Below are 12,125 nucleotides of genomic sequence, written 5' to 3' on the forward strand. Positions count from 1 at the left end.
AAAAGACGAGGAAGGTTTTCCAGAGAATCCAAAAGATCGATGATGAAGATGAGGAGCAGGACTTGTGTCCAAGTGTGTGTCCAGACACTCCAGCCTTGATAGGGGAGATGTGATGAGAGAGCCATGTGTTGACGAAGAGAGTGGAGGAAGTCTGCAAGCTATGAGAGGAGGTGGCTTTGGGTGACATATGAGCAAGGCAGGGTGCCAGACTATGGTAAATGCTCAAGTTGTGTTCAGAGAGACTGCCCTGATCTCGGCTGAGATTCAGGGCCTCCATTAATTGTTGAGAGAGCAGAAACGGCATGTACAGTACAGGGTAGAGTGACTGGTTTGGAAACCAAACTGATGGTCTGAGATCAAGCTGTTGGAGAAAAAAAGTGTTTTGTGTCAACTGTGATGATGGATTCCATGACTATGCTTATAATTGGAGTTTATGATGGGATTTATGATGGTATTGATGGGATTGAGATTTATGATGGTCTTCGATTAGGCTTTTGGAGAAAAGAATTATTTTTTAAATATGTTCAAGGCTCCGGCCATGGACTATATAGTCCTCATCAATGCCAGGCCTTAAATAAAAGAGTTGCATTGATAAAAAAGTGAAGAAAAAGAGAATAGTCTAAGAGTTTTTGAGGAAGTAAAAAAAAATCTGCTTTTTGGAAAGGGGAAGATCATAAGTGTTTGTAAATGCGTGAGATGGTAAAGAGTTCCAGAGTTTGGCAGTGGAGGGGAAGAAACAAACGTCATAACGGCCCACCCTTGAGTTGCCAATGGCCACACAATAATCATGCGATGTAGTGGCTCATCGAGTATTCCGTTGTCTCGCTAATGGTGGAGGTACACAAGCAGCAAGTTCTTGGGAGCAGAAACCGAAGTAATATCTGTAGAAAAGAGAAAGAGGGCCAACTTTGCGGTGTAGTTCGAGCGGGTCGAGTTTTGAGGTCAGATTGGGTTGATTCGAATTGATTTGGATTCAATTCTATCCATTTAGTATGTGGAGCTATAACTGACCCAGATGTGAGAGCAGTACTCTATACAAGGACTAATCAATCCTTTATATAGTTGAAGCAACTGTTGACAGTAGAATAATCTTTGACATCTGAACAGGACTCCTATTTTCTTCGAGGCAAACTTAGCTGTTTGTCTAATCTGTGGATTCTAGGGTAAATTTGATGTTGGGGTAATACCTAGTAGGTTGATTGAATCAGATTGTGTAATCGTGGAGCTTTCAAAGGAGATTAGAGAGTTGAGAGGAGTTTTAGAGAGAGATGGGAAAAATTTGAGTTTTAGAAGCATTAAACATAACCTGAGTATTTAATCAAACTTAACCATAAAACTTAAGTATTTTGTGTCAACTGTGATGATGGATTCCATGACTTTCTTATAATTGGTGGTTGTCTGATCCTAAGTTAAAACAGGCTTGTGCCCCATTAGCAACCCATTGTGAGGCGATTGTAGCGAGCCAATTCATGCTAATACCTATAAATGCATTTTTCTAATTTGCTGAGGCTTGTTTGTTTATTTATTTGTTTAATTTTACAAGAGTCTCAGCTCATAAAGCTAAACAACCAAGGGCAACAGATTCACAAACTATGAAAGGGTATTGGGGAGGGGCAAGGATGGTGGGGGGTGGGAGGGAGAAGGGGGGGGGGGATGCGGGGGTAGGGGTGTAGGGTGGACATGCACAAGCAGGGATAACATAATAATAGTAGTAGAAGAACAGAATGGGAAATGATCAGCATTAGTCAGTGAGCGTGTATTCGCACGGATGAGCATGTGAGGTAGTGATGGGGTATACATTTGAGAGTCTGAAGTGAGGCGGATGAAACAGACACAGGTAGACCGGTTAATCCTTATGGACGGGTTAATTTCCTCACTTTTATGGTGTCAAAGGCACATTATGTTACGACTTGTAATACTGCCTTCCACCAGGTGTCACAACATGAAAAATCCTTCCCATGCACACCCCAATTACAACCACCAGTCTTCAATTTGTTCCATTCGTTAATATTGTATTATTTCGCTTTGTTTTGTTTTTGCATCTTACTGAACTCAAAATAATTTGTAATATCATTATTTATTTATTACTTTTTCATCTGCTTACTTTCTTGGCTTGACCCCAGAGTCCCTTTTCATTCCAGTGAATGGGTTGTTCTATCACCTATTGCTCTGCTCCTCTTTTTTTTCTCGTGTGCAGTACAATTTGGACAACGGTGTCGTGTTTGTTCCAAGGTTGTTGATATGAGGAAATGTTTTTAGTGTTGATTTTTTTTTCAATGCAATTTTGCATTTGACTTTTCGGTTGCTCCAAAGCCGCTTGTGTTTTTGCATATGAGCATGCAATATTGAGGACTGCTGTCCAATTACATGCTCTGGGTGCAGAACGCTCCTCGGATGCTGCGGTGATCATTTCATCCACGGGGGATGTGCCAAGCATGCCAGCTCCTGGCTTGGAGAGTGATCTGAAGGAAACGCCGCACCAGATTGCAGACACAACACACAGACGGCATGAAATGAAAACCTCGCAAGGTGAGGGCTCAATTTGGCCGGTCGAGATACAGTTGTCGTCGGAGCTTAGAAAGATATTTGGGTTTGTTGTGCTGTAATTGAATGCTATTAATTGTCGACTTTCACATGAGATGTAAATGTCATTTGGAGGCTGACAAAATCGTTGATCCTTTTTGATTTGTTCGTCTATTTTCATCTGCTCTTAATTTATTTAGCTGTACCCATTTTGGCAGAGTCCTTGGATGATCATGGTGATCACAGCAAGCATGAAGAGCCTTGTCTCATTGAAGATAAGCAGGGTGTGTGCGTGTGTGCACGTTTGTGATTTGGTTTATAAAAATAAATAAATAATTAAGCTACCTTTTCTTGTTTCCACTCTTTGGCAGTTGCATGTGAATCAGATGATGGCCTTGCACATATGTGGCTCTCCCAGTTTACATAGCCACATGTTATGGTTCATGAGAATAGAGCAGCTGAAAGCATGTTGTGCAAGAATGTATGAATGTGATGCTTAATAACTCAAACCTGTGGCTTCTATTGAATCGCAAGATTAAAGCATCCAGAGTGTAGTACTCAGAAAATATTCACACCCCTTGACTTTTTAACATTTTGCTGTGTTACATCAAGCTGTGCTGTAACCTGAATTTAAAATGGATTAAATTGAGATATTTTTGACACTGATCTCCACATAATACCCTATAATGTCAAAGTGGAATTTTTTTTTCTCCAAATTTTTACAAAATTATTTAAAATGAAACTGAAATGTCGAGTCAATAAGTATTTAACCCTTTGCTATGACAGTCCAAATTATGCTCAGGTGCATCCAATTTCCTTTGATCATCCTTGAGATGTCTCTACAATTTGATTGGAGTCCACCAGTGGCAAATTCAATTGATTGGACATAATTTAGAAAGAAACACCTTTTTATATAAGGTCTCACAGTTGACAAAACATGTCAGAGCAGAAACTCTGCCATGAAGTCCAAGGAACTGTCCATATAACTCCGAGATATAATTGTGAGTAGGCAGAGATCTGGGGAAGGGTATAAACCTATTCTAGAGTGTTGAAAGTTCCCAAGAGCACAGGAAATGGAAATAATCAGGAAATGGAAATAATATTGTTACGTTTGTGGAGACAGGTAATGAAATACCTAAGTCCATGTAGATTTGTATAGATTAGCATGCTCCGTATGCCGTGTGGACACCTTGATGTAACTAAGTAGGCCCAGATGCCGTGTAAGTGTATATTTGTCTCCATGCGAGGGGTGGAACTATGCTAATTAGTTAAGTATAAAGGTAAGTTTCCCAGTGTGTAAATTACCTCTGTGGTTTCCCTTTTGTTCCTTATGACACTTACAACACCAGCCATGCGATCAGCACCTACATTAAATAACGTAATCGCCGACGATGCCCAGACACCACTGACACTACTTAGTCAAATCTTCTCGATGGGCGCTAAGGGTGGTCGTGAGGCCATGCCCCGAATAACGATTGGGTTAAGAACGATGGGTTGAGCGCGTGGCGCTCATTGATTGGTGAGAGAGTGTCGTCAGAAAGAACATTCCAGCGCCAGGAGTAAAAAGGCGAAGTGCCGCCATTTTCGCTCTCTTCTGCGCTGGCTTTCATGACGAGCAGTCACAGTTATACTCTCTCTCTCTCTCTTCTGTGCTGGCTTTCATGACGAGCAGTCACAGTTCTGCTCTCTCTCTTTCTTCTGCACTGGCTTTCATGACGAGCAGTCACAGTTATACTCTCACTCTCTCTCCTGCACTGGCTTTCATGACGAGCAGTCACAGTTGTACTCTCCTTTATCCTGGGTTTGTGACAAGCAGTCGATTTGCACTCCCTGTCTCTCTTTTCTTCGGGGCTTGGCGGTCGCGTTTGCGTGCTCTCTCGGTGCGGGGCTTCAAGCGAGCAGACGGATTTTTTCCGCTCATTGGTGCTGGCTTCGTGACTGCTGTGCTTCGTGCTGGGTGAGAAACAGCGGAGCTTTGTGGAGCGTGGAATGGCGGAGGAGAGATGTTTGGCTGGCTGCGGCGTGAGTTCACGCCATTGTGCGTTTCCCGCGCAGAGACTCGGGGACCCGTTTGACAACCGCCAGGGTTCGAGGGCTACTTGAGGAGACCAGAGCTGAGTACCAGCTAACACTACCCACCACATTTTTACTTTCATTTATTTCTCCCTGTGTCTGTATATGAGTCAGTATGGAGATGTCTCAATATAGGATTTATTTTACCTTGGCATTCTTTTTATTGTGTTGCATTTATTTTCATTAAATCTTTATTTGTTACATTTTCATTTTTGTGTCTGTCTTGTTTATCTGTCGTGGGTTTGAGGACGCCCCAAGTGAGATCCATACAGGTAAGGACCTCGCTGCCCTCCACTACCCCTGCGCATGTCACTACCGTCATAGTTGGGTATACGCCTCGGAGGTAAAGCTCGGTCTGCCATCCGTCACCCTGTGGTGTTCACTACAGGGTAGACACGCGACAATATGGAACTACTCAGACTCTTCCTAAAGGTGGCCGTCTGACCAAACTGAGCAACCAGGCAAGAAGGACCTTGGTCAGAGAGGTGACCAATAACTAAATGAACACTCTGACAGAACTACAGAGTTCCTTGGCTGAGATGGGAGAACATGCCGGAAGGGCAACAGTCTCTGCAGCATTTCACAAATACAGGCTTGATGGGAGAGTGGCCAGACAGAAGCCATACCTGAGAAAAAGGCAGATGACAGCATGCCTGGAGTTTGCAAAAAGGAAGTGAAAGACTGAGAGCGTAAGGCAAAATATTATTTGGTCTGATGAGAAGAAAATTTAAATCTTTGTCCTTAATGCAAAGCGCCACGTCTGGCGGAAACAGAGCACAGCTCATCACCCATCTAACACCATCTCTACCGTGAAGCATGGTGGTGGCATCATGCTATGGGGATGCTTTTCAGTGGTAGGGACTGGGAGACTTGTAAATATAGAAGGAACAATGAATGGAGCAAAATATAGGCAAATTCTTGAGGAGAACCTGCTTCAGAGTGCAAAGACCTGAGACAGCGGTGAAGATTTAGGTTCCAACAGGACAATGACCCAATCATACAGCCAAAGCAACACTGGAATGGTTTCAGCACAAGAACGTGAAAGTCCTTGAGTAATCCAGTCAAAGCCTAGACTTTAATCCCATTGAGAATCTGTGGAAAGAGTGGAATATTGCTCTCACACACTCCTCATCCAACTTGACAAAGCTTGAGCAAACCTGGAAGGAAGAATGGGAGAAACTCACCAAATCCAGATGTGCAAAGCTGATACAGACATACCCAAAAAGACTCAAAGCTGTAATCGCTGCCATGGGTGCTTCTACGAAGTATTGACTCAGAGTTGAATACCTTTTTATTTTATTTATAATTATTTTGTAAAGATTTCTTTAAAACATTCCACTGATGATATGGGATAATATGTGTATATCAGTGACAAAAAAAATTCAATTGAATACATTTTGAATTTAGGCTGTAACACAACAAAATGTGAAAAAGTCAAGGGGTGTCATTACTTTCTGAAGGCACTAACGAAAAGGAATCTTCCCTTGACCTGCATGAGCTTCACTCCATACCACTTCAACACAGCACTTTCCTTACCATTTCTTGCAAATTGGTATGCTGAAAGTTGGTGGTGCATGCTTCGCTCTGCAGCATTGTTGACTCTGGCAATGACAAATGCTCCACAGGTTTTGCAGCACATATGATAGAGAAGACCCTGTCGCAGGTGATGTTTCATGCTTAACCCAAATACTTAAAATGGTATAAGTCTGGCATCCCACCTTGCTCTCCAAACTCTCTGCCAATGGCATCCAAGGCTACTCCACTCTTTGATTACTGACTTTCTCCAGTCTTGTAGCCAATGTGTCGCTCTCAACAGAATCCTTTGTTCTTCTCTCCCTGTCAAGGCTGGAGTTCCCCAAGGAAGCTCTCAGCTCCATTCTATTCCTAATCTTCGTCATGATCTCTCTGACTCTGGAAAATCCCCATTATCTATTTGCTGATGGCTCCACCCTCATCCTTCTGACAGCCAGGCTGCAGCCTCTTCCCTCTGCTCAGACCTTGAAAATATCACAAGCTGGTCAAACACTTGGAATATCATGTGTCTTTAAACCTTGAGAAATCCCATACACTCGATCACTTTCCCCGAAAGGACCGTACCGCAAACCCTCTGATTTACTTTCTCAACAACCCTCTCAAAGGTTCAGTCACTCCAACTCTTGGGTCTCGCTCTCAGCCATGATCTCTCTTGGGCAAGGCAAATTTTAAAGTTGGCCTCCAAAGCCAGACGCCGACTGGACATCCTCCATCGTGCAAAGTCTTTCCTTGGCACACTTGAGCTCCTATCCACCTACAAGGTTTTCATCCGCAGCTTGATGGGTTAATGCTCTCCCCTCAGGAATGGCTCCCTTGCCTCACATCTTCCTCAGATTGAGGCCATGGAAACCAAGGCTTTCAAGATCATATAAATCGAATCTCCCACGATGAAGCTGTGTCTATGGGCCTATCACTTCGCCATTGCTGAATGGTCGGTGGTCTCTGTCTTCTTCCACCTCTTTTCTGGTCTTTCACCCTCTTCCCTCTCCATGCTTTGGCCCCATCCCCCCCCCCCCTCCCCACCTTCAAGGTATCTGCAGGACACACTCGGTCCACCAGCAACACCCACCTAGTGAAACTGCCGTATTCCAGAACCACTGCTCATGTCCAATTCCTTTGTTCCTCTTTGTCCCGACTTTTGGAACCAACTTCCACACTCTTCAATCTCATTCTTCCCTCCAGACCTTCAAGACAGCGGTTCACCACCATCTCAAATCTTCCCATATCCAAAACCATGATCTATTCTGCGTCTGTTAAACCACCCCCTACCCTCCTAAAATTTTGCTTCTGTATCCATCTTGTCCACCCCTCATCGTTACCTGCATCCCTTTGTCTGTCTCAATCAACTTTCTCCCTGTGCCCTGCTATTGTCGTATCCCCTTCTCCTGCTGTTCCTTTTATTATGTTACGTCCTGATCCATTATGTGTTCTAGCTCTTCCATGAGACTTGACCATACATACAAAAAAGTCCCACATCTGTGACATGTCTTGGTCTTGCTACTTTGCAACCGTCTTCTGGTCACATGCCAGGAGCATGTGATGGTCTGCTTCGTCCGGGTTTGCAATCGGCATCACCTGGAGTTGTATAGATGTTTACAAGCACTCATACAGTATAAAGACACACAAGTGTAATTCCAAGGCAGTGGCATATTGCCACACCACATAGACACATATTGCCACATATCGCTGCCTAAATTTCCTGGACGGTGTATGGGTAGTTGTATAATTGGTGAATGAGCTGGTCTGGTCTGTCTATCAGTTTATGTGGTGTTGCCTGTAGATGAGCTTGCAAAGTGAGTTAAAGCAGACTTTCTAAATTCATGTCGTGTTTACATCATATAGTTGGGGGGGTGCCGGGCACCAAATTATTGTTGGATCTGTTTTGAGCAGCCGATTTTTAGGCAACACTGTCAATTTGATGACATTCCCCACTACTGCCAGTGGACCTTCCCAAATTTTTCTTTCGCCTGGGCTAGAGAAGAGATGTGTAGACCTCTGTGACAGGAAAATATTGAACATTATTTGTAACCAATGGTGTATGAGGTCGATTCAATGGTCAACCCTCAGGGTATGTTATCCCAAAGTTCTTCACTGGTGGTTTTTATGTTTCGGTATAAAAGTAGACTTTTGAAGCATTCCGAAAATGTATGAATCAGCTATTTGGCTCAAAGTGATTCCAAAAATGACTGTGAAAGGCCAGAGTCAACAACGCAGCCATCTTTCAAATGTCTTATCTTGGGAACAATTTGGCTCATATTGCACAGGGAAGTATGCTTCAAGCACGGCATGCCAAGCTTCATAAAAATTGGAGATGCCAAGCCCTCAACTGCCTTTTTCATGGCAGACTTGATATGAAACAACATTAGAGAAATAAAAGTATTTTATCCTCGGCCCTGTTTCTCATTCCAGACCCAATGCAGAGGCTGGACGCAGCATTGGAGCGGTGTGTGACTGTCACACGGGAGGCGGTTGTTGCCCAGGATGTTGCGGTGGGCACTTTGCAGAAGCATGCGCAGCTCATTAGGAACATGCTGGACGAGAAACAGGTTTGCATATCTCGTCCAGTTATTCTTTGAGTAATTTACTAATTTATCTAATTTATTACCCTCGCCAGAGAGGAGGGTATTGCATTTTAGTCAGTTTGTCTGTCTGTTTGTCCGCACAGAATAAATATGATTTTCTCTGCAACCGTTGGTTCGATTGACAGGAAATTTTCACCATAGGTGCAACTCCTCCTCTAGAATTTTAAAATAATAATTAATGGCATATGTCACGTGTTATGGGCACCATCTTGGAAAAAACGAAAAACTTTGCACCTCTATCTCTGAAAGCGCTGCATAGAAAAAAAATTGAGAACTCTCCATGGGGAATAACATATGTTAACGATGTCATAGGTTCCTCCATTATGACGTCATAATTCGACAAGTACAAAACTTCATCCGATCAAAATTAAATTTCTTGAGCGTCATCTATGGATAAATTGGTGGAGGGAAAAAATTATGACGTCATCGGTCACGTGGATAGCCGCCATATTTGTTAACACAAAAGCATTAAAAACCACTAAACACGTCCTGGCGAGGGTCTGCAATCTCTGATTGCACTTTCTTGCTTGCTCTATTAACCTTTGAATGACAGAATTTTTTTTATTGTACTTATGTCGGAAATTGGGTCCTATGTGATTCTGGATGGATATTTTGGAGTAGAAAGTATCTTTTCTACAAATTAAAATATACTTGAATATGAAATGTGTATTTTGTTATGATGTTGTTATGATGGATATTTTGGAGTAGAAAGTATCTTTTCTACAAATTAAAATATACTTGAATATGAAATGTGTATTTTGAATTTGACTCCAGTAAATATTCACCAAAAATGCTGGGCAAGTAAATATCTTAACACCTTTTGAAATAGTTTGAGACCATTCTTATGCAACTGGCGGTAACCCGTGAAAATCGGGCATAAATAGTGTTTATGTTCATACAAAATAACTTGTTAAGAAGTGATTATTACCATAAATCCACATATTTAACTTGGTGCAGCATTTTAGGTGCCTGCCGCCTTCCCGCTTCCTTTCAAAATAATTGTCAGTTGGCACCAACATTCATTCTGGCGGATCTCCTGAATATCGCCTTTTTTTTTTCTTCCCATATCCAATAATTCGCTTCCTCTGGTGCTTTGAGTAATTTAGATCATACAATTTGGATCATTTGGATCATACAGTAATTTGGATTTTGTCCACCAAAAAGGTATGCCTTTTTTATTATTTTATTTATTTGTATACAAGATCGAGGCTCGTGAAAGAGCTAACATTAATCACACAGAAAGACAAACCGACACATAAAACATATAACATGGGGAGCGGTAGACAAGATGGGGAGAGAGGGGGAAGGACACAACATTTGAGAGTTTGAGAGCAGGGACCGAGAGACATCGAGAGATCTGTGGGAGAGAGAAGGCTTTGGGGGGGGGGGGGGGGGGAGAAATGGGAAGGGGGTGGGTATGAGAGGTATAAAACATATGGACACTGCCAGGACTTCCAGGAAAGAAGTTGGAATTTCAAACAAGGTGGATCTGGGGTGAATTAGTGGGGGTAGAAAAGATCAAGGTTTTGGATGGGGGAAGATAAGAGATGGTGGTGAACAGCTGTTTTAAAGACCTGGAGGGAGGAGTGGGATTGAAGGGAGTGTGGGAGTTTGTTCCAGAGGCGGGAGAAAAGAGGAATGAAAGAGTGAAGGTGAGCAGAGAGCCGAGATTTCGGCAGTTTAACCATCAGAGGGTTGTTGCTGGCAGATCTTGTGCGACCTGTAGGAATATTTGGGGGACAAAGCACAGAGAGAGCTGGGGGAGCAAGGCCGGAGAGGAGTCGATAGAAGACAAAGACCACCTACCTGCCTGCGGTGAGTGAGTGAAAGGCCCTCGGAGATAGCTTCATCGCGGGAGATTCCAATGATTCTGAAAGCTTTGGTTTCAACAGCGTGAAGCCGAGCTAGGTGTGAGGCAGGAGCACCGGCCCATAGGGGAGAACAGTATTCCATTGAGCTGCGGATGAAAGCCTTGTATGTGGTGAGGAGCTCAGGTGTGCCTAGGAAGGACTTCGCACGACGACTGGCTTTGGAGGCCAGCTTGGAAATGTGGTTTTCCCAAGAAAGATCATAGCAGAACCAGCTTTGTATTCAACTGCAGTATTGTCTCTTATAGTGTGGTTACTGGTAAGTATCCCCTTTACATTTCTGATCGCATTTATATTTGTTTTAAAAGGCGTAGCATGCCTCTCGAGTCGCTGCGCGTCCGCCACACATCGGGACGTCCTCTTCTTCTCCTCGGTATCAAGTGCAGCATCTCACTGTGCGTAAAACAAAATGGCGCGAGTTATTCAAAACTTTTCACTGATTTTCAGCTTTTATTCCACACTTAGACATTTGGAGTCATAGGTATGCTTATATGGAAGGGTTAGTCACAACTACATAGTATCACACATATCTTAGGGCGACAGGATCAATAGCTGGAGAGAAGTTCCCATTACAAACTTCAGAAATAAGCGTTTTAATGACATAGATGCTCCACGCACATTATTGTTATGTGGAAAGGATGATGATGTCATCGGTCCTTGGCTAGAATGTGGTAAGAATTTAATTGTATTGACCGTGTTTGAGTGGGATATAATTTTGTTAGGGATCAGGCAGTTGTAAGTCATATGTAATGTGCACTAACGAGGCAGTGATTGTAAATAAGAGAGCAGAAAATGGGGTAATATTGTATGGTGAAAAACCTCCTCTACAGGCGATTTTTCCTCGACAAGAAACGTTTTCCCACCTTCCACGGGTGATATACCATCAAATTTGGCTGAATTTGGGCAATCCTTGGGCATTGTAAACTTGTTAAACAGAACGCAGTAAATTGTAATATCATTTTGGCCATTCGTGGAGTTCTTAGGCCTCCAGCTCAGACCGCTTGAGTTAGCTGGGCTTCTGACATTATTATATTTACCTCTGCCACCGTTTGTTCTGACTGTTTGTTTGTGAGCAAGATATCTCAAAAGGTTTGGGACGGATTCAGACGAAACTTGGTGGACAGTTTGGGTGTGTGACAAAGACAAATTGATTAGATTTTGATGAAGATCTGAATCTGGATACTAGAATTTTAAATTGATTCTTCACAATTGAAACATAAAACCAAAAACGACAATATAGCATTATGTTTCATAAAGTTGTGGAGTTATGACAAAACTTTGTGGATGCACTGACAAGAACAAGCTGATTCAATCTTGGTTAAGATCGGCCTATCAGTGGTATACAAAACGTAAATGTTCAGCCTGGCAGAGGTATGCATTTTACAGAGTGCTGTTGTAGCACACTTCTGTTATATCTATATATATATACTAGCAGAAGTACCCGGCATTGCCGGGCGGGGGAGGGGCCGGAGGGGGGAGGGGGAGGAGGGAGGGGAGAGGGGAAGGGGGCAGGGAAGAGGGGGGGATGGGGAGGGTGAGGGATGGG

General features: G+C 43.1%; 1 protein-coding gene across 2 annotated transcripts in view; it reads left to right on the forward strand.

The window, feature by feature from the left end:
- The window catches only part of IMMT (inner membrane mitochondrial protein), a 47,449-nt gene that overhangs the window by 18,218 nt on the left and 17,106 nt on the right, over nt 1-12,125 (forward strand). Inside the window, exons 5-7 of one of the 2 annotated variants that reach the window (XM_068106003.2) lie at nt 2,383-2,529; nt 2,742-2,807; nt 8,539-8,675. In XM_068106003.2, coding sequence (XP_067962104.2) covers nt 2,383-2,529; nt 2,742-2,807; nt 8,539-8,675 — 350 coding nt within the window. The remainder of the gene's footprint in view (nt 1-2,382; nt 2,530-2,741; nt 2,808-8,538; nt 8,676-12,125) is intronic. The other variant, XM_068106004.2, reaches the window with a different exon arrangement.

Source organism: Myxine glutinosa, chromosome 2, assembly GCF_964187855.1.
Source record: "Myxine glutinosa chromosome 2, kmMyxGlut1.1, whole genome shotgun sequence".
NCBI lineage: Eukaryota > Metazoa > Chordata > Myxini > Myxiniformes > Myxinidae > Myxine > Myxine glutinosa.